This window comes from Saccopteryx leptura, chromosome 2 (genome assembly GCF_036850995.1).
Source record: "Saccopteryx leptura isolate mSacLep1 chromosome 2, mSacLep1_pri_phased_curated, whole genome shotgun sequence".
Classification (NCBI taxonomy): domain Eukaryota; kingdom Metazoa; phylum Chordata; class Mammalia; order Chiroptera; family Emballonuridae; genus Saccopteryx; species Saccopteryx leptura.
The window spans coordinates 186,819,532-186,847,452 of record NC_089504.1 but is presented as its reverse complement, the minus strand read 5'-3'; the positions used below and the strand labels follow the sequence as shown (position 1 = coordinate 186,847,452).

General features: G+C 43.6%; 1 protein-coding gene across 9 annotated transcripts in view; it reads right to left on the bottom strand.

The window, feature by feature from the left end:
- Positions 1-27,921, bottom strand: part of TBC1D30 (TBC1 domain family member 30) — a 142,151-nt gene that overhangs the window by 93,541 nt on the left and 20,689 nt on the right. For 8 of the 9 annotated variants that reach the window (XM_066369811.1, XM_066369805.1, XM_066369809.1 and 5 more), the window contains exon 2: positions 23,824-23,988. The exons of the other annotated variant lie outside the window; for it this stretch is intronic. Coding sequence is in view for 7 of the 8 variants with exons in the window: in XM_066369805.1 (XP_066225902.1) it covers positions 23,824-23,988 (165 nt within the window). In the remaining variant the exon portion in view is untranslated. The remainder of the gene's footprint in view (positions 1-23,823; positions 23,989-27,921) is intronic. 9 annotated transcript variants of the gene reach the window in all.

Genomic DNA, 27,921 nt, shown 5'->3' with positions numbered 1-27,921 from the left:
TACAATACATTCATTTCACCTTTACCTACATAAAGGTACAGGAGTCCCACTATTGCACCCTTGGGAATGGTCATATATGTGTTCTAGTTTTTGAAAGTCAATCTGAAGTTTTGGTGATAAGAGAAAAACTCCTTAGGAAGCAGACAGCTCTTAATAAATACACTTTCTGTATGTTACTTCTCTTCTAGAAGTAATATATGTGTGGCCTCATATTATCATGTACTTAATATAGCAATGCTGGCACCTTTGATTACCACTGTCATTAGCCCCAGCTTACTAGAAGGCCACTTGCAGTACGTCCGTCTGGCCTAACGCCAGTATCAATCAGCTATGACAGCTCCTAGGGAGAGTACAGGTTATGTCTTTAAAAAGTTACCTCTGGTTACCTGACCAGGTTGTGGCGCAGTGGATAGAGCATCGGACTGGGATGTGGAGGACCCAGGTTAAAAACCCCAAGGTCGCCAGCTTGAGCGTGGGCTCATCTGGTTTGAGCAAACTTGGACCCAAGGCCCCTGGCTCAAGCAAGGGGTTACTCAGTCTGCTGTAGCCCCACAGTCAAGGCACATATGAGAAAGCAATCAATGAACAACTAAGGTGTCGCAACAAAAAACTAATGATTGATGCTTCTCATCTCTCTTCGTTCCTGTCTGCTGTCCCTATCTATCCCTCTCTCTGACTCTCTGTCTCTGATTTCTGTAAATTTTTAACCTTCCTAATACATAAAAACTAAGTCCCAGCATGCATTTTTGGAAAATTCAAACTAATTCCCTAGCACAGAGCCTGATATGCAGCAGGCACTCAGGAAAAGTGTTTGTTTAATTGCATCTATGACACATAAAGAACATCAGATTGGGATCCCACTGACTGGACATTTAAAAATGGTACTGGCGTATTCCACACGCCACCCTTCTCCCACTCCCACACCTGATTTATCCCAGCTGTTGAATTATTTATAGGCCAACCTTTTCCTCTCAATAGATCATAAACTCCTTTGAGCATGGGGACTAAGGCTTATTCATTGTTGTCTCTCTGCCCTCCCCTGCCTGCAGCTAACACGGAGCTCCTTACACATTGGACAGTTAGTACATGAACATTAAAAATAAATACCATTATAAACTCTTCCTATCCAGAAGAGAGCCACCCCTCCCCACTCCCTAAAAAAAAGGCTTTTTATTCAACTACAAGAGAAATGAGCAGATGTGTTTATGAACAGTTATGACTCACATGTGTGCAATGTACAAAAAAAAAATCCACGAATACTATTCTTAATTTCCCTGGTAAGTTTCCAAAATATATGAGGCTCAAATATCCCATATTTGCTCCACCTACCACCTATCGGGTAAGAGATGCTCTTGAAATTCTAGAAATGATGGCAATCAGCATAGTATAGTAGCTAAAAACCAGTCACTAGAACCAGCTACCAGATTTGAAACCTAGTTCCACTAGGATAGCTATGTAAACTCTGGTAGGTTGTCTGTTTCCTTGTTCATAAATGGGACAAAGTACCTACTTGTACGTCTGATAGTCGCAGCCCCCATCACGGCCATTCACTTGCAGGTTCACATTAGATTTGGGCAGACGGTAAAGAAACAGCGGAGCCAAAAACTGGTTGGCCATTCCTTTATTCTAGCCTCGCACCCAGGTGGGGAGAAACACACAGAGGGAAAACACTTCCCTTTCCATTCAGGGCTCCCAAAGCCATTGACAAATCCGGGTTTTCCTAGAATCAAAGGCCTTCGCTAGTCTAAGTCACCTCTGGCTCCCCATCTGCCAACATGGCTTCTTACTCTGCAAAACTGGCTTCTCTCTCCTCCTTCTATAAAACTACCTGGGCCCACAAAGACCCCTCCTCCAGAATACATTAGCATAACAATGGCCCTTCCCAAGCAGGAAGGTAATTAGCAATTTCAGACCAGCACCATTTTAAGAATAAAAGTGAGCAAATTCAAATAACACAAATTTTACAAACTCATTTGCCCAACACTACTTCAGGGAGATTATTCAAAGTGTCAAATGTATGACGATGCTCATTTCACTCTATCTGGCCAGTACCCTCCTCCATGCAGACATACCTCATTTTATTGCACCTGGCTTTATTGTGCTTCACATGTGTCGCATTTTTTACAAATTGAAGGGAAGCCCCTTTACCAGTGGAAAATAATTACAACTTGCTTATTGTGGTGATCTGGAACCCAACTTGTAGTATCTCTGACATTTGCCTACATAAGCATTACCTATTATATCATTTATAGTAGTATTAAAGGCACTTAGACTATTTTTTAAAGGGAAGACATTATTAACACTGTCATAGATTACAAACACTGCTACCTAGTCACTCTAGCGTCTGTGCTCTTTTAAGTGTGCTATCACCCACTATGGCATAGAGATTTTAGTGCAAAACCAGTCTAAGAAGCCCCTAAAGAAGAACATTTATTTAAATTGACAAGCTGCTATATTTTTCATCATCTTGATGTTTTTTTAACACGTTACTTGGAGCAAATTTGCTTCAATAAAGACAAACTAGTCCTTCCCTGCTCTACATAAATGATTAAAACCCCAGCATAATTACCTGACAGAAGCTAGACTTGCAAGATAACCACAAGCACCACAAATCAATCTTTCACAGTAGATTAAATAAGCACCTTTCTTCTCAATCTTTCTATTCCTCTAATATTATGGCTTTTTAAATAATACACGAAAGAGTACAAAATTCAGTTCAGTCACTTTATTTTATTTATTTTACTTATTTATTTATTTATTTTTGTATTTTTCTGAAGCTGGAAACGGGGAGAGACATTCAGACAGACTCCCGCATGCGCCCGACGGGATCCACCAGGCATGCCCACCAGGGGGCGACGCTCTGCCCACCAGGGGGCGATGCTCTGCCCCTCCGGGGCATCACTCTGCCGCGACCAGAGCCACTCTAGCGCCTGGGGCAGAGGCCAAGAAGCCATCCCCAGCGCCCGAGCCATCTTTGCTCTAATGGAGCCTCACTGCAGGAGGGGAAGAGAGAGACAGAGAGGAAGGAGAGGGGGAGGGGTGGAGAGGCAGATGGGTGCCTCTCCTGTGTGCCCTGGCCGGGAATCGAACCCGGGACTTCTGCACACCAGGCCGACACTCTACCACTGAGCCAACTGGCCAGGGCCCAGTCACTTTATTTTAAAGAGTTCCCTAGGCCCTGGTCAATTGGCTCAGGGGTAGAGCATGGGCCAGACATGTGGAAGTCCCAGTTCGATTCCCAGTCAGGGCACATAGGAGAAGCAAACATCTGTTCCCCCCTTCCCTCCTCCTTCTCTCTCTCTCTCTCCTGCTCCCGCAACCATGGCTCGATTAGTTCCAATGCATTGGTCAGGCACTAAGGATGGCTCCATGGAGCTTCCGCCTCAGGCACTAAAAATAGCTTGATTGCAAGCATGGCCCCAGATGGGCAGAGCATAGGCCTAAGACAGGGGTTGCAGGGTGGATTCCCAGTCAAGGCACATGAGGGAGTCTGTCTTTCTATCTCCCCTCCTCTCACTTGGAAAAGAAGAAAGAAAAAAGTAGTTTCCTAAATGTAGCCCACCATTTATTAGAAAGTTCTGGTCTTTCAATACATTTTCATTATTTGCAATATAAATACCATGTTTCCCCATGTATAAGACACACCCTTTTTCAAAAAATTTGGGGTTTAAAAACTGAGTGAGTCTTATACAGTGTTTGTGGCATTTCAAATGCCATAGATAAAACTGAGGATGAGGCCCTGGCCAGTTGGCTCAGTGGTGGAGCGTCGGCCTGGCGTGCAGAAGTCCCGGGTTCAATTCCCAGCCAGGGCACACAGGAGAAGCACCCATCTGCTTCTCCACCCCTCCCCCTCTCCTTCCTCTCTGTCTCTCTCTTCCCCTCCCGCAGCCAAGGCTCCATTGGAGCAAAGATGGCCCGGGCGCTGAGGATGGCTCCTTGGCCTCTGCCCCAGGTGCTAGAGTGGCTCTGGTCGCGGCAGAGCGACGCCCCGGAGGGGCAGAGCGTCGCCCCCTGGTGGGCGTGCCGGGTGGATACCGGTCGGGCGCATGCGGGAGTCTGTCTGACTGTCTCTCCCCGTTTCTAGCTTCAGAAAAATACAAAAAAAAAACACACAAAAAAAAAACTGAGGATGAGGCAATATATGAAGACAGTGATTCGCCAACAGACACAGGTGGGGACAAGCTAATGGATGGGAGTTTTGACAGTGATGAGGAGTTGTATGAATTTTGTGATGAATAAAACTTGAGTTCAATAACTTTAGGTAATATTTTTTTCCCCAAATTTTGGGTCCCAAAATTATGGTGCATCTTATACCTGGGGAAATATGGTAAGTTTTATGGTGTACTGTATAATTTCACACACACACTGACTGGGCCTTACACAGAGGACATGGTCTTGCTTGCCTATCATATCCCTACACACTAGATTAGCTCTGACCCAGAGGGCATAGCCTATTCACATGCCTTAATGGCTTTTAATATTATATCCTAACTTACTTATATATATCTTCTATATTTCTATATATTTAATTACTATAACATTATATTACTGTTACATTCTATCTCTCTTAAAAAAACAAAGTTGAATGATTTAGCCCTTCCCCCAGAAGATCTGTCTGATGATATAAAAGAGACAAATTATCACAATAAAAAAAAAACAAAGATATTATTGGTGCTCTTATATAAGTCAAGATAGGAAATGGTATAGTTCAGAGGGAGAAAAGGTTCATCAGTTCTAACTAAGGGGGGTGAGGGTGGGGGCCAAAAAGTCTCTATACAAGGGAAGGCAGAACAAGCCTTTCCTCATCCCACCTCATCACCAAAAACCTTTGCAAAGAATATCACATCTTGGCCCTGGCCAGTTGGCTCAGCGGTAGAGCGTCGGCCTGGCGTGCGGGGGACCCAGGTTCGATTCTCGGCCAGGGCACACAGGAGAAGCGCCCATTTGCTTCTCCACCCCCACCCCTCCTTCCTCTCTGTCTCTCTCTTCCCCTTCCGCAGCCGAGGCTCCATTGGAGCAAAGATGGCCCGGGCGCTGGGGATGGCTCCTTGGCCTCTGCCCCAGGCGCTAGAGTGGCTCTGGTCGCGGCAGAGCGACGCCCCAGAGGGGCAGAGCATTGCCCCCTGGTGGGCAGAGCTTCGCCCCTGGTGGGCGTGCTGGGTGGATCCCGGTCGGGCGCATGCGGGAGTCTGTCTGTCTCTCCCCGTTTCCAGCTTCAGAAAAGTACAAAAAAAAAAAAAAAGAATATCACATCCTTGCTTGTATAAACCAAGCGTAATATTACTTCCATCTCTACCACCTGACTGAAACAGAAATTCCTCTCACATAATTTTAAAATGGCAAAAATCCAATGCCCTTTTCAACTCTTTTCCTATTTGACTTTTCTACAGCAATCATAGATGCACACGCATAATTCTTGAGAGCTATTCTACGGAAGCAAAAGCTACCGCTCTCTGAAACCCTCCCCTGTCCCCGGGCAGCTTCTTCGGCCTGCTGTCCTCAGCGGCTCTGGCTTTCCTAACAAGTCTGCATGTTTCTTTCCCCTGAGCAAGGAGCTCAGCTGTAAGACTCACTAGTCCCTCCAATTCCTGCCCCAAACCCTCAGTTCTCCTCAGATTCCTCCTCTTCCCATACCCCCTCCCAGTCCAATCTCCCTCCTCAATATCTCATTGCCTTCTCTCCATTCCCAGAGCTCTCTGAACCAGGGCCCATCAATTCTACTGGTCTATGGCACCAGCCTCCTCCTGACACTCCTCACCAGGGGTCCCCAAACTGTGGCCTCCTGAGGCCATTTATCCGCCCCCCCCCATAGCACTTCCGGAAGTGGCACCTCTTTCATTGGTGGTCAGTGAGAGGAGCACAAGATGCATCCGCATCCTGTGCTCCTGGAATACTGTATGTGGTGGCGCCGCAAAGCACAGCATCGCTCACGTACAGTACTACTTCTGGTGACGTGGGACGCACGCATCATGGCTCTGGAAGCGTGTCATATCACTTGTTACGGCTAGCAGTGACAAATATGGAACCGGACATTGACCATCTCATTAGCCAAAAGCAGGCCCATAGTTCCCATTGAAATATTGGTCAGTTTGTTGATTTAATTTTACTTGTTCTTTATTTTAAATATTATATTTGTTCCCTTTTTTTTTTTTTTACTTTGAAACAAGATATGTGCAGTGTGCATAGGGATTTGTTCGTAGTTTTTTTTATAGTGTGGCCCTCCAATGGTCTGAGGGACAGTGAACTGGCCCCCTGTGTAAAAAGTTTGGGGACCCCTGCTCCTCACGTCCCCCTCATCCTCCCCAACCTACTGCCAAACCACACGAATCTAATTGTGCCGCTCAGGGACCCGGCAGTGCTGCTGCAGGACACAATATAAACTCCAGCCTCGTTTTGCCACTTCCCTCTAGCCTCCAGTGTTATACCCAGTAATGCTAGATAACTAAAAGTGTCCCCAAACCTGGTGCTCTCACACCCCTGGCACCATTATCTCTGCCAGCCCTCCTACCCTTATTCCTATGCCAAACTTGAATCACTCTTCAATCCTAGTTCTTCTTTGAGATGCTTCCTGGTGCTTCAAGGAGGACTTTGCTCATTCTCCCCTTTGCTCCTACTGCCGTTTGTACACACAGGCAGTTACCCACTGATACATAACATGTGTCCAAAAACTATATTTACATATCATCTTCTCAAATGAAACAGACAGGAGCAGCAATCTCTTTGCATGTTACTGGGTAAACAATGTTGTTTTTTAGGTTTGCTCTCTTGTATTGGGGCAGCACCGTGTGTGTGTGTGGGGGGGGTCTATGGCAGGCTGCGGGTGCTTGCCCTCAGGGTGGCAGATTGCAAATTGCAGATGGCCTGCCAGCTTGGGAGGGGCAGTTGCTTGCTATTGTTTGCTGGAGAAGGGGTTTTGCTGGAAAGTGCAGAGAAAGAGAGAGAGCTGAGGGGCTTGGGAGCCCTGAGATTTCAGCCTGACCTGTTTTGTTTGGCTGAGCTCTGATAAGGCTGGTGGGAGCCTAAGAGTCTGGGTGAGTCTGGAATGCTGGGGGGGGGGGGGGGGGGCTTCGGAGCCCTGTTTGCTAGTCTACCGTTACTAGACTTTAATAAAGGGAATGGCCCACCATCCTCCGACTCCACTGTTCCTTAACTATCTGCCTGAATTCAATGCAAACCTGCATGGCCATGGTGGTGTTCACTGGCCCTACACCATCATTTCCCAAAGAGCTAATAAATTGTAAAATCCTTAATTACCATTATTCAATATCTCCTCAAATCCCACCCCACTGATTTCCTTTAAAGTGAGGAGCCCCACCCACCTTCTCAGTTGCCTTAAAAGGGTAAGTATGCAAAAGCTGGTGGAAAAGACAGCCTCTAAACCTCCACTCAGCAAGAATGGCAATGACAGTAAAGAATATAGCCGAACAGTTCTAAGCATCTTATACACTTAAAGTAACTCAGGTCTCACAGTGACCTTATAAAGAAGGAACCATCATCATCCCCTTTGCACTAATGAGAAAACTGAAGCACAGGGGTGGCCCTGAATATGTAAATAAAACGGAGAGAGTTTAGTGCCCTGAGGCAAAGGCTTTACTGACAAAAGTACTGAATGCAGTACTGTGCTGAATGCAGCACAATAGGGATAGAATCAGCAATTCTGATTAATCAAAAGGTGGGACATTTGAGCTACTTCACTTGCCTTTTAATGTGCTCTAAAGAAGTTTCCCTTCCTGACTTCCTCATTGTCTTCTCATTTTCTTCTCTGCTTCTTGACTTCCTCATTCTTGTCCCTGCTTCAATTTTGTGTGTATCAATAAATACCCGTAAGTACTGAGGGTCAGGGCCGTCTCATGAAACCTGTATAGGGGATTATGAGGCAGTCGCCCTAAGTCCCTCGGTGCCCGCCATGTGGTTTCCAAGTAGTCATTGTCCCAATGACATTAATGAATCGCACATCTAGAAAGAGAACGGACCGGGAAAGTGAACAGACCAGAATTCGAGCCCTAAAAACACAGAGAACATATTTTTTGTGTGTGTGTGTGACAGAGTCAAACAGAAGGACAGATAGGGAAAGACAGAGAAGAAGGGAGAGAGATGAAAAGCATCAGTTCTTCCTTGTGGCACTCCCGTTGTTCATTGATTGCTTTCTCATATGTGCCTTGACCAAGGGCCTTCAGCAGACGAGTAACCCCTTGCTCGAGCCAGCAACCTCTGGGTCCCAAACCTGGGTCTTCCGCGTCCCAGTCCGAGGCTGTTGGGCAGATAAAATGTATTATGCTCACTTTGTTAAAGATAACACAAGGAGGCCGTCACCCAGGTGATATTAATGTGTGTTGGGGTGGGCTAAAGGCAGGCAGAATCCTTGTAGCCTGGGGATTGGTTTTGGGATTAAGCCTTTCCCACTCTTTTTGATGTGAGGTGGTACAATCCAATCATGCCTCAGAAAGTGACTTTGTATTAGAGACTTCCCTATTTTGTATATTGGATTAAGGGTTTGGATTTCTACACTATAAAATGGGGATGGAGCGGGAGTTTGTTCTCTTGGTTCCTGAGGTTATCATTAGAGGAGAGAGCAGAGCAGAGAGCAGAGAAGGAGGCCACGTGGAATAGGCCAGGAGAAGCAGCCAAGATGGTGGAGTGCTGAGTTGAGATGCCAGTTTGTGTAGAGTTTGTATCTAGGATAAGGAAGGAGATGGGGAAGTGAGGAGAATAAGGCTGGTGAGCTAGAAACCTTTGATTCTAGGAAACTCGGATAAATCAGTAGCTTTGTGAGCACTGAATGTGATTGGGTTTTGGAGCCCAGTGTGTGTTTTTACTTGCCCGCCGGGTGCAAGGTAGGATTAAAGGCTATGGCCCATCAGTTCTTGGCTCCGTTGTTTCTTTACCGACTGTCCGAATCCAATGCGAACCTGCATGGGCCAGGCGGTTGCTCTGATAGTGGCCCTGGCCTTGGCTACTGGCTTTACAGAGGCTCTATCCACTGTGCAACCGCCTGGTCAGGACAAAGAACATAAATTTAATAGTGCTTGGAAAAGCTTAAAAGGGAAGAGAGCTCCCCCTGCTGACCGTAGATTGAATTTTCTTCTGTCATAACTGACAGGGAAGTCTTTTTTTCCTTTTTTTTTTTTTTGGCGCTTTTTTTTTTTTTTTTTTTTTTGTATTTTTCTGAAGCTGGAAATGGGGAGAGACAGTCAGACAGACTCCCGTATGCACCCGACCGGGATCCACCTGGCACGCCCACCAGGGGGCGATGCTCTGCCCCTCCCAGGCGTTGCTCCTTTGCGACCAGAGCCACTCCAGCGCCTGGGGCAGAGGTCAAGGAGCCATCCCCAGCGCCCGGGCCATCTTTGCTCCAATGGAGCCTCCCTGCGGGAGGGGAAGAGAGAGACAGAGAGGAAGGAGAGGGGGAGGAGTGGAGAAGTAGATGGGCGCCTCTCCTGTGTGCCCTGGCTGGGAATCGAACCCGGGACTTCTGCACGCCAGGCCAACGCTCTACCACTGAGCCAACCGGCCAGGGCTCTTTTTTTTTCTTTTTAATTGATTTTAGAGAGACAGAGAAGGGAGAGCGGAAGAGAGAGAGAGAGAGAGAGAGAGAAACATCGATTTGTTGTTCCACTTATTCATGCACACATTGGTTGATTCTTGTATGTGCCCTGACCAGAGATCAAACCTGCAATATTGGCATCCTACTCTCTAAATAACTGAGCTAACTATTCTACCACGGGAGTGCTGACTGGGTCACCAACCAGCTGAGTGAGTTTCAGCCATGCTATTAACCCTTTTCACACAGCACTCTGCTCAACCGTAGGTTGGGAGTAAATAAAAATCAGGTTTAAGTTCTCTTCTAACTAAATTATTATGACTTTGAGATTTTCCCCTAAAAATCAGTTTTCTTTGTAATGAGGTGACAAGAAACATGTTTTATTTCACAAGAACCTCTCAGGAGTTGGAATTTCAAAAGCTATTACTATACTCTCAAATAATACACATATTTACAGTAGGTATAAGATTATATAAATCAACACAAAATCAAAAAATAAACAGTTATAAGATACTAAAGGATCCTGACAGAGCACAACTAATCCAGACTAGAGCAGCGTGGCTCAAGCGACATTTGTATTGATAGCTGTCGATAAAAAATGCTTCTTGCGATTCCCGGCCAGGGCACATAGGAGAAGCGCCCATTTGCTTCTCCACCCCTCCGCCGCGCTTTCCTCTCTGTCTCTCTCTTCCCCTCCCGCAGCCGAGGCTCCATTGGAGCAAAGATGGCCCGGGCGCTGGGGATGGCTCTGTGGCCTCCGCCTCAGGCGCTAGAGTGGCTCTGGTCGCAATATGGCGACGCTCAGGATGGGCAGAGCATCGCCCCCTGGTGGGCAGAGCGTCGCCCCTGGTGGGCGTGCCGGGTGGATCCTGGTCGGGCGCATGCGGGAGCCTGTCTGACTGTCTCTCCCTGTTTCCAGCTTCAGAAAAATGGAAAAAAAAAAAAAAAAAAATGCTTCTTGGCCCTGGCCGGTTGGCTCAGTGGTAGAGCATCGGCCTGGCATGCAGAAGTCCCAGGTTCGATTCCCGGCCAGGGCACAAAGGAGAAGCGCCCATCTGCTTCTCCACCCCTCCCCCTCTCCTTCCTCTCTGTCTCTCTCTTCCCCTCCCACAGTGAGGCTCCATTGGAGCAAAGATGGCCCAGGCGCTGGGGATGGCTCCTTGGCCTCTGCCCCAGGCCCTAGAGTGGCTCTGGTCACAACAGAGCGACGCCCTCGAGGGGCAGAGCATCGCCCCCTGGTGGGCATGCTGGGTGGATCCCAGTCAGGCGCATGCAGGAGTCTATTTGACTGTCTCTCCCCATTTCCAGCTTCAGAAAAATACAAAAAAAAAAAAAAAAATGGATGCTTCTTGATGTTGGACCATCTTTCGAACATGAGGACCAAATGCCCAGGACAGCTGGTGCAGCCTCAGTCATCTATGCTTATTTTACAGTATGCTGCTCTCCCTTCCCCTCGATGCCCACAAATGTTCTGCTTTGACCTATTTCTGAGAGCAAGAGAAAGGTCATGGTGAGCTTTGAGTCCAAAATAAAAAGCAGGCCACTCCCCAACCTAGCTGATCATTCAGCCACTAGCCTTGGCAGATGCTACAGGACTCATCTATAAGGTTGCTCCTGGCTCGTCCAGAAGGGGGTCCCTGTGCATTCTCAGGGGAACCCAACCTCAGACTGTGTGACCCAGAGACAGTTTATGTTTTGTGATCTTTTATTTAACACAGGAAACATTCCCCTTCCCCTACACTACTAGGCTTGGGTTAGCTACTCAGTTTTTTTGGGGGGAGGGGGTGTTCTTTTTTTTTTTTTCTGAAGCTGGAAACGGAGAGACAGTTAGACTCCCGCATGCGCCCGACCGGGATCCACCTGGCACGCCCACCAGGGGCGATGCTCTGCCCATCCTGGGCGTCGCCATGTTGCGACCAGAGCCACTCTAGCGCCTGAGGCAGAGGCCACAGAGCCATCCCCAGTGCCCGGGCCATCTTTGCTCCAATGGAGCCTTGGCTGCGGGAGGAGAAGAGAGAGACAGAGAGGAAAGCGCGGCGGAGGGGTGGAGAAGCAAATGGGCGCTTCTCCTGTGTGCCCTGGCCAGGAATCGAACCCGGGTCCTCCGCGCACGCTAGGCCGACGCTCTACCGCTAAGCCAACCGGCCAGGGCTTTTTTTTTTTTTTTTGACAGATAGGGATAGACAGGAAGAGAGAGAGATGAGAAGCATCAATTCTTCGTTGTGGCTCCTTAGTTGTTCATTGACTGTTTTCTCATATGTGCCTTGATGGGGGGGGGGGGGGGGGGCTACAGCAGAGCAAGTAATCCCTTGCTCAAGCCACAGATCTTTGGGCTCAAGCCAGCGACCATTGGGACATATCTATGATCCCATGCCTAAGCAAGCAACCCTGCGCTCAAGTGAGTATGTGGCTCCCCTTCCCGCCCTTCCCCTCCTTCCACCCCTTCCCTTCCACCTTCCCTCTCCCCCCTCCCCCTTTCCCTTTCCCCTCCCCCCTTCCCCCTTCTCTCTTCCCCTTCAAGCTGGCAACCTCAGGATTTCAAACCTAGGTCCTCTGCATCCCAGTGTGACGCTGTATCCACTGCACCACCGCCTGGTCAGGCTAGCTACTCAGTTTTTCAAAACTATACATTGCTTAGAAATATACACAGGAGACAGAAAAACTATAGAGAAAAGCAAGGGAATAACTAACATAAATGTGGGAGAGTGAGAAGATTTCAATCAGGGAGACACACACAGGGGTTTCTAATCTGACAGTAATACTTATTATTCAATCATGATAGGTAGATATCACATATATAGATCTTTAATTATTTTTTAAATTTATGTATTGATTTCAGAAAAAGAGGAAGGGAGAAATAGAAATATCAAACTGTGTCCTGATCTGAAATCAAACCATAACCTTTGTGTATCAGGATGATGCTCTAACCCAGTGGTCCCCAACCCACGGACTGGTACTGGTCCGTGGGCCATTTGGTACCGGTCCATAGAGAAAGAATAACTTACATTATTTTTGTTTTATTATATTTAAGTCTGAACGATGTTTTATTTTTAAAAAATGACCAGATTCCATCTACGGCCATACCTCCCTGAACCCGCCCGATCTCGTCTAAAAAATGACCAGAGGCCCTGGCTGGTTGGCTCAGTAGTAGAGCGTCGGCCTGGCGTGTGGAAGTCCCGGGTTCAATTTCCAGCCAGGACACACAGGAGAAGCGCCCATCTGCTTCTCCACCCCTCCCCCTCTCCTTCCTCTCTGTCCCTCTCTTCCCCTCCCGCAGCCAAGGCACTGGAGATGGCTCCTTGGCCTCTGCCCCAGGCACTAGAGTGGCTCTGGTCACAACAGAGTGACGCCCCGGATGGGCAGAGCATCGCCCCCTGGTGGGCGTGCCGGGTGGATCCCGGTGGGGTGCATGCAGGAGTCTAACTGCCTCCCCGTTTCCAGCTTCAGAAAAATACAAAAAAAAAAAAAAAGACCAGATTCCCTCTGCTACATCTGTCTAAGACTCACTCTTGATGCTTGTCTCGGTCATGTGATACATTTAATCCGTACCACCCTAAAGGCCGGTCCGTGAAAATATTTCCTGACATTAAACCGGTCTGTGGCCCAAAAAAGGTTGGGGACCACTGTTCTAACCAACCGAGCTATCTGGCCAGGATAGCTTAATTTTTTTTTTTTCTTTTTTCTTTTCTGAAGCTGGAAACGGGGAGAGACAGTCAGACAGAGTCCCGCATGCGCCCGACCGGGATCCACCCAGCACGCCCACCAGGGGCGATGCTCTACCCACCAGGGGGCGATGCTCTGCCCCTCCGGGACGTCGCTCTGCCACGACCAGAGCCACTCTAGCGCCTGGGGCAGAGGCCAAGGAGCCATCCCCAGCGCCCGGGCCATCTTTGCTCCAATGGAGCCTTGGCTGCGGGAGGGGAAGAGAGAGACACAGAGGAAGGAGGGGGGCGGGGTGGAGAAGCAAATGGGCGCTTCTCCTATGTGCCCTGGCCAGGAATCGAACCCGGGTCCCCCGCACGCCAGGCCGACGCTCTACCACTGAGCCAACCGGCGTAGCTTAATTTTTTTTAAATAGACATACATGTAATGTATTAGAATACTCTTCCTTATGATGATACATTTTATAATAAATATTTTAAGTAGTAAGTGAATTCCTGTTTAAATCAGTGAAATTGCTTTAATATCTTGAAACACTAAAGGAACTCCAAAATATTATGGCTAAGAATGTGAAAAGTTATGGGAAATGGGCAAATTCTAAATAATTTACCGAAGCAACTACAAGAAGAAACAGAAAATAAAAATAATCCTGTAATTATTTTGTTTAAATTTGAATCCATAATTTAAAACCATCCTTCAGGAAAGCATCAGACCCAAATGCTTTGCCAGTGAACTCTACTGAACATGAAAAAAATAACATTCCAATATTCCAGGTTTACACAATTTCTTCCACATGAGGAAAAAGGAGGGCACACTCTGTAACTTCCTTTGTGAAGCTCCCAAATCCCAACAAGAGCATTACAAGAAAGGAAAATTATTGGTTAATCTCACTTATAACCTAAAAATCATAAACAAAATATTAGCAGACCAAATCCAGATTATACAAATATATGTTTAGGATTTTTCCAGGAATGCAAAGATGTTTTAACAGTCAATAAAATTCAATATATTACCTCAATACAGCATAAAGTATATGACAAAATTTCATCTTAGCAAACTGAACAAAAGAAATTCCTTAATTTGATAAAGGATTTCTACAGAAAACATTTAAGAAGCATTGCATTTAACAGTGAAACAATGAAAATTTTTCCTTGTAGGCTAAACATAAAACAAGGCCCTGGCCGGTTGGCTCAGTTGGTAGAGTGTTGGCCTGGCGTGCAGGAGTCCCAGGTTCGATTCCCGGCCAGGGCACACAGGAGAAGAACCCATCTGCTTCTCCACCCCTCCCCCTCTCCTTCCTCTCTGTCTCTCTCTTCCCCTCCTGCAGCCAGGGCTCCATTGGAGCAAAGTTGGCCCGGGCACTGAGGATGGCTCTATGGCCTCTGCCTCAGGCGCTAGAATGGCTCTGTTTTCAGCAGAGCGACGACCCAGATGGGCAGAGCATCACTCCCTGGTGGGCATTTCGGTTGGATCCTGGTCGGGCACATGAGGGAGTCTGTCTGACTGCCTCCCCATTTCCAACTTCAGAAAAATACAAAAAAAAAAGCTTAAACATAAAACAAAAATTTCCATCCCATTATCACTACTTCTACTCAACATTATACTAGAGATCCTAGCCAGGGCACAAGATGAGAAAAAGTGAAAAAATGGTAAAGAAATCTATAAAACTGAGAATATTCACAGGTGATAAAGATTATATACTTAGAAACATACAAAATAATTTATAGATAAATTGTTAGAATCAAAAAGTAACAAGTCTGATTACTGGATATAACGTCAATACACAAAAACAACCATATTTCTGTGTACTAGAAACAAATAATTTCTTTAAAAGATGCCAATTTAAAAGAGCATCAAGAAATCTCTTCTCAGGTTGGGAACCACAAAGGACCTTCTGTTTCTTTCTCTGCAGCAGCAGCTGGCTCACTCAACTCGTGCCGTCCCCCCTCCCCACTGCTTATCCCCCACCTTGCTGTTTATCCTGCTGAGCATCTCCCAGTAACCTGACTGACCTACACCCCCCCCCACCCCCCCACCCCCCACACACACACCTGCTCGCTGGCACGTGGTGTTTTCTCTAAGAGCCTTACTCGGGGCCAAAGAGCCGCCTATGGCTAGGGAGCCTCAGTTTGCCGACCACTGGAAGGAAGCAGAGGGTCTTTTGTGGTTTCCAACTTCTCTGGGCCTTGTTTTCCCCACTTGAAAAATAAAAAATGTAAAAGCTGAGGTTGTGATTACCTTGGAAAGGAGAAGGGAAAGGAGAGGGTGGTAGACGGAGGGGAAGAGGGACGGGGGAAGGGAAGGGGAGCTACATACTCAACTCGTGCACGAATTGTGGCCAGCTTTATTATATAGTGCAGAGAACAAAAGCCATTTGTAAAACAATGAAGTTTCTGATACAAAGTCTAATATGTATCTAAGGTTTAGGTTTCACATATTTAAGGGAATCCTCTTAAGAGTGCACCACCCCTACCATGCAACAGCCAAATGTGGGGAAGAAAAAAAAAATCTCTACTCAAGAATAAATCTAGTAAAACATATATGCAAGACATAGAAAACTGTAAAATATTATTCAAATAAATTTTAAACCACCATATTTATAAACTGGAAGACCCAACATTGTAAAGATGTAAATTCTTCCTAATAAGCCAGTAATAAACAAAAGAATCTTGAAGAACAAAGTGTAAGAATCTACACTATCAAACATTGAGTTACCAAAAACTACAGTAAGATTTTTTGTATTGGTTCAAGGATAAACAAACAAACAAAAAAAAAACAGAGTAAGAGCTCAAAAAGAAACCTGCACACACTGGACACCTAATTTTATACTGTTATAAAGTACCCAGTCCACAATTCTGTGGGTTTTCCTAGAGACACCAAGTCCAAATAGGTTTTGAAGAGTTTTATTAAAGGAGGAAATTTATTAAATATGCCGGCCACATATAGTTTACATGGGGCAGTCCCAAATCGTGTGTGTCTATAATATTCTAGGGGCTGGTTATATACCCTTAATTATACATGGGTGGGGAAAACGCCTGACATCATGGTTTAAGCTTATACCTTTTGTTTTCTCCTATACAGGTTTGGGGAAAGGATGAAGGGAAGGGGGATGGGACACAATACATTAGCAAGTATATAACATCTGTCTATCGGATTCATAAAAAACACTTCTACACATTAAAACTTATAAAGCAACAAATGGTAAAAATGTCACTTTACATACCATAAGACATTCCTGTGTTCTAGTGTTCATTTGCTATTCCTTTGTCCAGAGATACACACATTAACTACATGCTTTCAGGAGGGGAGAGGTAGTTTCCATGGGGTCAAATGCTTGTAAATGACCCATTAATATAAGAAAAAGTTTAACTTAATCTTTCTCTGCCTGCACCTGGCTAACTATTCACCCATTTCCCCACAGGTGTGGTGGAAGGTAAATGAATCCGAGTGTCCTTTTCCTCTGCATTTACAACACAATGCCATCACACAAGTACAAAGATCATTTACAAAATCTTTCTGTACAACTAGCCCAAATTAATAAAATGTTTTTTAAGCTTCTTAATTTTTTTTTTTTTTTACAGAGACAGAGAGAGAGTTAGACAGGAATGGAGAGAGATGAGAAGCATCAATCATCAGTTTTTCATTGTGACACCTTAGTTGCTCACCGATTGCCCTCTCATATGTGCCTTGACCATGGGCCTTCAGCAGACCGAGTAACCCCCTGCTCGAGCCAGCGACTTTGTGTACAAGCTGGTGAGCTTTGCTCAAACCAGATGAGCCTGCACTCAAGCTGGCGACCCCGTGGTCTCGAACCTGGATCTTCTGCATCCCAGTCCGATGCTCTACCCACTGCGCCACCGCCTGGTCAGGCAAGCTTCCTAAAATATTAATATTAATTCTGTAGCCTTTGATACCTTACAACAATACAACATGGCACCACAGAATAGTGGTAAAAGGATTCTCTTCAATAGACAGGGTTCAGTCAATTAGATATCCATGTGGACAAAATGAAATATGACTCCTATTTCATATTAAACAAACATAATCAATTCCAGATGTATCTATGTCTAAATAAGAAAATAAAATAATAAATCTTCCAGAAAATAATATGGGAGAAATTCATGAGTTTAATAAAAAAAAAAAAGTACCAGCCATAAAGGCAGGACTGGCAATATAATTTGTGGACCCCCCCCATTTAAAAATTATTAAGACCTTCAAGAAGGCAACAGCACATCATTAAATCAATTGTTGGGCCCTACTAAGCATGGGGCCCAAAAAAGCTAAAAGACTAATAAAGTGAATTAGAAAATTTTGTTCTTTATTAAATGTCACTCTTAAGAGTGAAAATGCAAGCCTGACCTGTGGTGGCACAGTGGATAAGGCGTCGACCTGGAAATGCTGAGGTCGCCGGTTCGAAACCCTGGACTTGCCTGGTCAAGGCACATATGGGAGTTGATGCTTCCAGCTCCTCCCCCCTTCTCTCTCTCTGTCTCTCTCTCCCTCTCTCTCTCCTCTCTAAAAAATGAATAAAGAAAAAAAGAAAAAAAAATATTTAAAAAAAAAAAAAAAAAAAGAGTGAAAATGCAGGCCTGACCTGTGGTGGCGCAGTGGATAAAGCGCCGACCTGGAAATGCTGAGGTCGCCGGTTCGAAACCCTGGGCTTGCCTGGTCAAGGCACATATGGGAGTTGATGCTTCCTGCTCCCCCCCTTCTCTTTCTCTTCTCTCTCTCCTTTCTAAAATGAATAAATAAATTTAAAAAAAAAAAAAAAGAGTGAAAATGCACCTGAACATGTGGTGGAACAGTGAATGGAGCATAGGACTGGAATGCAAAGGTTGCAAACCCGAGGTCGCTGGCTTGAGCAAGGGGTCACTTGGTCTGCTGTAGCCCCTAGTCAAGGCACATATGAGAAAGCAACCAATGAACAACTAAGGTGCTGCAATGAAGAATTGATACTTATCTCTCTCCCTTCCTGTCTGTCCCTAATTGTCCCTTTCCCTGTCTCTCTTTCTCTGTCTCTGTCACAAACAGAGAGAGTAAAAATGCAAGGAAAAAAAATGTGAGAAGGTATTTACAGCACATATATCTGACAAAGACACATATTCAGAATTCATAAACCTGAAACACAGTTTTATATCCTATGCATGTTACAAATCTCTGATTGCTCCAATCATATTCTAATATTACAGAAGTATCAATCTAATGTCTAAGAACTCTCTTATGTCACAACTTATGGTAGAAAGATAATGGACTTTGAAGACATCTATCTTCAAATTCCATCATAACTGCTTATCATCTGTGTGACCTTAGCAAATTAAACTATCTTAATCTATTTCCTAACAAAATGTGCCTAAAGTACATACCTTTTTGGAATTGTTATGAAAGAGAAATCTAACCTTTTGTCAGAAGATATGTATGTAATGGTTACAGCTGCTGCCCATATTATTCTTGATTTTATTGTTAATATACGGTCTACCAGAAAGTTCTGTCCATTTTTGGAATAAAACAAAATACAAATTTTTCTTACCGTCAATAAACTTTATTAAATAATATAATTGCCATTATTATTAATGATTTCTTGCCAGTGTGAGGGCAATTTGTATATCCCATTTTTGAAAAATGTTTTATCTTTTGATGTGAAAAACTGAACCAGTGCTTGTTCGATATCTTCTTCATTTTTGAATTTTTTGCCCTTCAAAAAATTTTGTAAGGACAAAAACAAGTGATAGTCGGAGGGTTCTAAGTCTGGGGAATATGGTGGATGCGACAGAATTTCCCAGCCTAGTTCTGCAATTCTTTGACAAGTCCCCAAAGCAGCATGTGGCCTGGCATTATCATGATGCAGTATGATGTTCTTTCTATTGAACATCGCTGGCCTCTTTTCTTGAACTGCTGTCTTTAAATTATCCAGTTTGCTGACAATACTTCTCCGAATTGAGCTTTTCGTTTGGTTTTAAAAGCTCATAATGTATTGGTCCTCGAATGTCCCACCATATACACAACATTCTCTTATTCAGAGTCAAATTTGGTTTAGAGGTGGAAGGGCTAGGTTTTCCAGGTTCACAATATGCCCTTTTCCTTACGATGTTTTTGTAGGTGATCCACTTTTCATCCCCAGTTATCATCTGGTTCAAGAAGGGCTCGATTTTGTTCCGAGCAAGCAGAGATGTGCATATGACGACTTGATCATCCAAATTCTTCTGACTTAATTCATGTGGCATCCATCTTGAATATTTCCACACCAATCCTATCTTCCAAATATGGTCCGAAATGGTTTGCTGAGATGAATTAAGCCTTTCTGAGATCTCCGATGTTGTCAGAAAAGGATCTTGCTCCAACATGGTCTTAACAACATCGTCATCGATCAAAGATGGTCGCCCAGAACATGGCTTATCAGAAAGGTCGAAATCACCTGTTTCAAATTTTTCGAACCATCTTCTGCATGTCCTATCAGAAACTGTACCTTCATCAAACACTTTCAATAAATTGCTACATGCTTCTGTAGCATTTCTTCCTTGTTGAAATTCGTAAAAATTACAGTGGCATAAATGAACTTTATCAGTAGCCATGGGTACACTATTGCTTCACACATAAAACTAACGTGAATCAACTTTGTTTTAGTTAATTTGCTATGTCAGTATGTATACATTAAGTGATAAAATAGAGAGGCACACATTCGCCAAATAAACATGTGCATACGTGTCGAAACTTGTTGTGATAGAAACGGACAGAACTTTCCGGTAGACCTGATATTAAATTGATTATACCATGATTATCCTTAGGTGAATGGTTAACCATAAGGGGGAAATCTGCTCTTCTATAAGGCAAATATTGATCTTACTCTTCTTATTCCCACACAAGTTTTAAAGATTTCTTTTTTATTTATTCATTTTAGAAAGGAGAAAAATAGAGAGAGAGAAGGGGGGGAGGAGGAGGAAGCATCTACTCTCATGTGTGCCTTGAGCAGGGAAGTCAGGGTTTCAAACCAGTCAGTAACCACAGCATTCCAGGTCAGTGATTTATCTACTGCGCCACCACAGGTCAGGCCCACCCAACTTTTCAAATAAAGGGATTCTACCATAAGGCGTGGTATAGGAAACCATATAGGTCTAAGCAGTTATATTATCTGTGTTAGAAATAAAAATGACCTAGGCATTTTGGCTCATAATCCACACTTCTGAATCTTACTTCAAAAATATTATATCCCCTCTGATATCAAAAGAAATAACCCATTTTAATAAAGTATTAAAACAGTTTCATTCCATAGCATATTATGGAAAGGAAAAGTCACTTATGGAAAGAACTATAAGCATTGAATCCATTGGGAAAAATAAAGTTTATCTGAACTTGTGCATATTATATACAATCAAGTCAACATGTATGTTGCATTTATTTATTTTTATATGTTGTATTTAAATGCCTCACTGCCTATCACTATAGAAATGAAAGTTTGTTGTGATATTAAAATCTCAATTCTTCAGAACTCTATTAAACATATTTGTTATCAGTTGACCTTAAGGAAAGAGGCAAAAAGAGGAAAGATTCCTAGAATCAGGAATTTAGTCACAAAACATCTAACCTCTGGAGATCTGAAAGGGATAATAAACACAACCACTTAGTCCAATTTCCAGCTCTATCTACATCATAAAACAGTATCATAGATTGAAAATGATTATTTTGATGCACTATTATTTCTTAACTCAACAATAAACATTCTGTTCTACTTAACAGTCTTATTACCAAAAAGAGAATTGAACTCCCAAGGTAAAGAGCCATTAACCCCATATTGTCTGAAATGCAAAACCCTGTCTAGATTAAAGAGCCAAACCCTAAAATACATAGGAAGTATGTGTTCACCGATTAAAAAATTAAATCGGTGCTTGTGGACACTTTTAAAAAAAGACATAAATGGCCTGACCTGTGGTGGTGCAGTGGGTAAAAGCGTTGACCTGGAACGCTGAGGTCGCTGGTTCAAAATCCCAGCTCTGGCCCTGGCCGGTTGGCTCAATGGTAGAGCGTCGGCCTGGCATGCAGGAGTCCCGGGTTCAATTCCCGGCCAGGGCACACAGGGGAAGCGCCCATCTGCTTCTCCACCCCTCCCCTTCTCCTTCCTTTCTGTCTCTCTCTTCCCCTCCCGCAGCCGAGGCTCCACTGGAGCAAAGTTGGCCCGGGCGCTGAGGATGGCTCTGTGACCTCTGCCTCAAGCGCTAGAGTGTCTCTGGTCGCAACAGAGCGACGCCCGGATGGGCAGAGCATCGCCCCCTGGTGGGCATGCCAGGTGGATCCCGGTCGGGCGCATGCGGGAGTCTGTCTGACTGCTTCCCCGTTTCTGGCTTCAGAAAAATACAAAAACAAAAACAAAAAAAAAACCCCAGGCTCACCTGGTCAAGACACATATGGGAGTTGATGCTTCCTGCTCCTCCCCCCTTCTCTCTCTCTCTGTATCTCTGTCTCTCTCTCTCTGTTTCCTCTCTCTAAAAAATAAATAAAAAATCTAAAAAAAAAGTTTGAAAAAAAAAAGACATAAATGCTGGTCCTTTCTTCAGACAAATAAATTCAAATTCTAAATGATTATCAGGCCCTGGTAATTATTACGTCATGATCCTGTGCTAGCCTGACTTTCTTCTCTGTCTCCTAACACAGGCTCCAGCCCCCTTTAGGGTTTCCCACACCTCCAAACTCCATGCATTTATCACTTCATGCTTTTAACTTCTGGCTTTTAACAGCAATACAGGCAGTCCCCAGGTTACAAACAAGATAGGTTCTGTAGGTTTGAAAATGTTTAAGTACATATTTATATGCACATAAAGATAAACACTATGGTAAGACAAATATCTAAGTCCATTTTATTAGGTAAATGTACCTGTTCCAACTTACATACAAACTCAACATAAGAACAAACCTACAAAACCTATCTTATTCATTCTGTACTTAAAACATGATTGAAAAGAGAAAAATCAAAACCAAGGTAAAATAAAAGAAGAACATAGTAACATTTCAATGGGGCACTTGTGAATGAATCAGAATCCATGGGAAAATATCAAATACATACACTGCATGCCAAATTTTTTATAGATACCGCATCTATATTTACATCTATACCCTTCTCAAGCTATTTCAGACAAGTGCCTGGCTCTGGAGAAACCTCTATTCAAAAACAGTCCACTCAATTACATTCCTGCTTCTTGGATAATCGAGCGGCATTGCATTTAATACACATTAAGTTGAAAACTTCTTTAGTAAACAGCAAGAATAATATGGTGATAACAAACAGTGATATAATAAAAGAGAAGGAAGAAAACAGTACTTTCTTTTAATAATAAACATAAGAATATAATTTAAGCCAGTGTTTTTCAACCAGTGTGCCACGGCACACTAGTGGGCCGTGAGACATGGTCAGATGTGAGTATAAATACATTTAGAAACTATATTATTAACTATATGTAATATGTACTGTGTTAGAGTGTCATTTTGTGTCATTTTGGTAGGTGGTGTGCCCCAGGATTTTGTAAATGTAAAAAATGTGCCGCGGCTCAAAAAAGGTTGAAAATCACTGATTTAAGCCATTAAATGTTATCTGAAACTAACCAAGCCCTGAAAATTGTTTTATGAAAAAACACACATCTTAATTGCAATTAAAAAAAAAAACCTCGAAAACCAGATAGAAGGTGACAGAAGACAATTTAACTTTGGGGGAGGGGTATACAGCACAATCAAATGTCAAAATAATCTAGAGATATTTTCTCTCAACATATGTACCCTGATTTATCAATGTCACTGCATTAAATTTAATAAAAAAAAAAAAAAAAAAAAAAAAAACCTCTAGGAGGTGTTACTTTACATATAAAAGTGAAAGAGTAAAGGAACAAGAAAAGGCAACTTTCACATGCACCTAAAAACCTGCCACAGGCGTTTCAGGAAAACACTTCATTGTTGCCCATATTATCATACCTGAACAAACTGTTGTGCCATGCTGCATGTTAATAAAGAATACAAACAAAAATAGGGAAGTGTTAGCAGAATAAAACATAAAACTATTACATAGAGAATTATAAAATTAATTCACAAGCTTTTATATCTGGCATTTGACATGCATTAGCAATTTATTTTTTAACTCAATTAACAAACTATGCACGGATTATGAACGGATTACCTACCAGATGGGTTTAATTTGTTAAAATATTTTGTCCTTTTTAGGTTTCAGAACAAGTTCTAAGATCCTGTTACAAGAGTCTCCTTCTTTTAAGTCAATTTTTAATTCACTTATTAAGCACAAAGAGAATAGGAAAACAAAGATATTCCTTTTAGGTTGTATCCATATATCTGATGCTGTTTTTAAAATAAAGATTTGTCATTATTTTGCATCATGTAAAAGAAACCATTGTCACAGTGAAGTGCCACCACAAATCTAGAATAATAAAACTAAGTTTGCAACATCAGACATATAACGTGTTTTAACTGAAAAAATAGAAAGTTATACAAATTGTTCTATAGTTTTTAGTTCTGAGGGGATAAGTTTCCATGTAAAACTTTTCAACAGATTTAAAACCACAACTGTTGACTTGGCTCAATAACATCCCAGTTGCATATGGCCAAAGGGCTCAGCCTACTCCCACACTTACTTCTCTTCTGTGACACGGCCTGCAAGCACGCAGTCACAATATCGCAGTTCTTCTGGACTTTATGCAGAAGCCTATCTTTCTGCTTCAGCTGCCAAAGTAACTTCGCTGACTGAATGCCAATTCTGTACTTAAGTTCTCGAAGGATTGTCTTCAGTTCATTAGTATCTATTAGAAAAGATAATTCAAAAATAGAATAATAAATACTCCCTGAGAGGAATAGAAATGCCAACATAATTCTAATCATAAGATAAATTATCTAAAACATCCACTAAAACCAAGTAATTCTGGGTTCTCACCCAGGACTACATGTACCTATTCTGATAAGTCACTCATCCATCTCCTGCCCTGACCATTAGACAAATTCATATTACCTGTAACATGTAAGCAAGACTCTTACTTTCACCACATTTGGCTCTGGTTGATAATTTCCCTTTTCCTTGCTTGGAAACTGGCATGTACATTTTGTATCATTACTGTGTTCAGAAGCTAAGCTGCAAGAAAAGAATCTTTGAGTCTGTTACATCAATGATAAACCTAACAGCTGACAACAAATGTCACCTTTTTAAATAAATAATCAGTTAAAAGTAAATAATACTATCACATTTTCTAATGCAGAGAAATGTGAAAATACTGGCTCTGAGGTTGTTTGTTTTGGTGACAGAAACAGACAGGAAGACAGAGAAACAAGAAGCATCAGCTAGTAGTTGAGGCACATCAATTGTTCACTGATTGCTTCTCATATGTGCCTTGCCCAGGGGACTCCAGCTGAGCCAGTGACCCCTTGCTCAAGCCAGCAACCTTGGGTTCAAACCAGTGACCTTGAACTTCAAGCCAGCGACCATGGAGTCATGTCTACGATGCTAAAGCTGGCAACCCCACGCTCAAGCTGGTGAGCCCGTGCTCAAACCAGTGACCTCAGGTTTCAAACCTGGGTCATCGCGTCTCAGGTCAACACTCTATCCATTGCACCACCACCTGATCAGGCTGGTTTTTGTTTTAAATAGACAGTCTACCAATGGCTTGCATATTAGGTAAAATATCTCATCTTAGAGACTTAATAATTTTTCAAAGATGTAGGAAGTATATTTCCTCTAAACAGATATATTTTAAAAATTCTAGCCTGACCAGGAGGTGGAGCAGTGGATAAAGCGTCGGACTGGGATGCAGAGGACCCAGGTTCAAGACTCCGAGGTCGCCAGTTTATGGGTGGGCTCATCTGGTTTGAGCAAGGCTCACCAGCTTGAGCCCAAGGTCATTGGCTCGAGCAAGGGGTTACTCAGTCTGCTGTAGCCCCCCTGGTCAAGGCACATATGAGAAATCAATCAATGAATAACTAAGGAGCCACAACAAAGAATTGCTGTTTCTCATCTGTCTCCCTTCCTGTCTGTCTGTCCCTCTTTCTGTCTCTGCCACACACACACACACACACACACACACACACACACACACACACAAAATCTACATTCATAAAGCTAATAATCTCAACAGCAGTTTTCTACAAGTGAAAAGACAGACAGACTTAGGAATAGGAAATGTCAACAATCTTTACACGAATAATCATTACAATTTGGAAGTTTTGTCACACTTGGTATTATCATTAGTCACCACAGTGTGACCTGCCTTCCACTAAGCTTGGCAATGGCTAGGCCCTCACTAGAGCTCCTGTGTGGGGTTTTTGGATCTACTCATGTTGAAAACAATTTGGAGAAACTAGAGAGGATCAGAAGAGAACACAAAGAAATGTTCAAAAGTAAGAAAAATACTTCAGGTCCTGGTCAGTTAACTCAGTTGGTTAGAATATTATCCCAATAAGCCAAGGTTGTGGGTTTGATCCTGGCCAGGGTACATAAAAGAATCAACTAATGAATGCATCAATAAATGGAACGGCAAATCAATATTTCTGTTTCTCTCTCTCAAAAACAAATCAATAATAATTAAAAATAAAAATACTTCAATTGCAACCAAAAAAATAAAGTACCTAGGAATAAATTTAACCAGAGAGATTAAAGACTTGTACTAAAAAAATTATAAAACACTGATAAGAGAAATGAGGGAAGGCCTGACCTGTGGTGGCACAGTGGATAAAGCGTCAACCTGGAAATGCTGAGGTCGCCGGTTCGAAATCCTGGGCTTGCCTGGTCAAGGCACATATGGGAGTTGATGCTTCCAGCTCCTCTCCCCCCTTCTCTCTCTCTGTCTCTCCTCTCTCTCTCTCTCTCTCTCTCTCTCTCTGTCTCTCCCTCTCCTCTCTAAAATGAATAAATAAATAAATAAAAGAAATCAGGGAAGATACAAACAAGGGGAAGCATATACCGTGTTCATGGTTAGGAAGAATAAACATCATTAAAATGTCTACATTGGCCCTGGCCAGTTGGCTCAGTGGTAGAGCATCGGCCTGGCATGCGGGAGTCCCGGGTTCGATTCCCGGCCAGGGCACACAGGAGAAGCGTCCATCTGCTTCTCCACCCCTCCCCCTCTCCTTCTTCTCTGTCTCTCTCTTCCCCTCCCGCAGCCAAGGCTCCATTGGAGCAAAGTTGGCCCAGGCGCTGAGGACGGCTCTGTGGCCTCTGCCTCAGGCACTAGAATGGCTCTGATTGCGGCAGAGCGACGCCCCAGATGGGCAGAGCATTGCCCCCTGGTGGGCGTGCCGGGTGGATCCCGGTCGGGCACATGCGGGAGCCTGTCTGACTGCCTCCCCGTATCCAACTTAAGAAAAATACACACACACACACAAAAAGTCTATATTACTCAAAGCAATTTATAAATTCAATACAATACCAATTAAAATACCAATGAAATACTTCAAAGATATAGAACACATATTCCAAAAATGTATATGGAACCAAAAGAGAACACGAATAGCCTCAACAATCTTGAATAGGAAGAATAAAGTGGCAGGTATCACACTTCCGGATATCAAGTTATACTACAGGGCCATTGTACTCAAAACAGCCTGGTACTGGCATAAGAACAGGCATATAGATCAATGGAACAGAACAGAGAACCCAGAAATAAACCCACACCTTTATGGACAACTGATATTTGACAAAGGAGGTAACAGCATACAATGAGTAAAGACAGCCTCTTCAACAAATGGTGTTAGAAAATTGGACAGATACTTGCAAAAAAATGAAACTAGACCACCAACTTACACCATTCACAAAAATAAACTCAAAATGGATAAAAGACTTAAATGTAAGCTGTAATACCATAAGCCTCTTAGAAGAAACATAGGCAGTAAGCTCTCCGACATCTCTCGCAGCAACATATTTGCCGATTTATCCCCACAGGCAAGTGAAATAAAAGACAGGATAAACAAATGGGACTATATCAAACTAAAAACCTTTTGCGCAGCTAAAGACAATAAGAACAGAATAAAAAGACAAACTAGTCCTGGCCGGTTGGCTCAGTGTTAGGGCGTCGGCCTGGCGTGCAGGAGTCCCGGGTTCAATTCCCGGCCTGGGCACACAGGAGAAGCGCTCATCTGCGTCTCCACCCCTCCCCCTCTCCTTTCTCTCTGTCTCTCTCTTCCCCTCCCGCAGCCAAGGCTCCACTGGAGCAAAGTTGGTCCGGGCGCTGAGGATGGCTCCATGGCCTCTGCCTCAGGCGCTAGAATGGCTCTGGTTGCAACAGAGCAATGCCCCAGATGGGCAGAGCATCACCCCCTGGTGGGCATGCCGGGTGGATCCCGGTCGGGAGCATGCGGGAGTCTGTCTGACTGCCTCTCCGTTTCCAACTTCAGAAAAATACAAAAAAAAAAAGACAAACTACACAATGGGAGAACATATTTGACAATAGGTGTGATAAGGGGTTAATAACCAAAATTTATGAAGAACTTGTAAAACTCAACACCAAGAAGACAAACAATCCAATCAAAAAATGGGCGAAAGAAATGAATAGACACTTCTCCAAAGAGGACATACAGATGGCCAATAGGCATATGCAAAAATGCTTAACATCACTAATCATTAGAGAAATGCAAATTAAAACCACAATGAGATTATCACCTCACACCAGTCAGTATGGTGCTCATCAACAAAACAACACAGAATAAGTGCTGGCTAGGATGTGGAGAAAAGGGAACCCTCCTGCACTGCT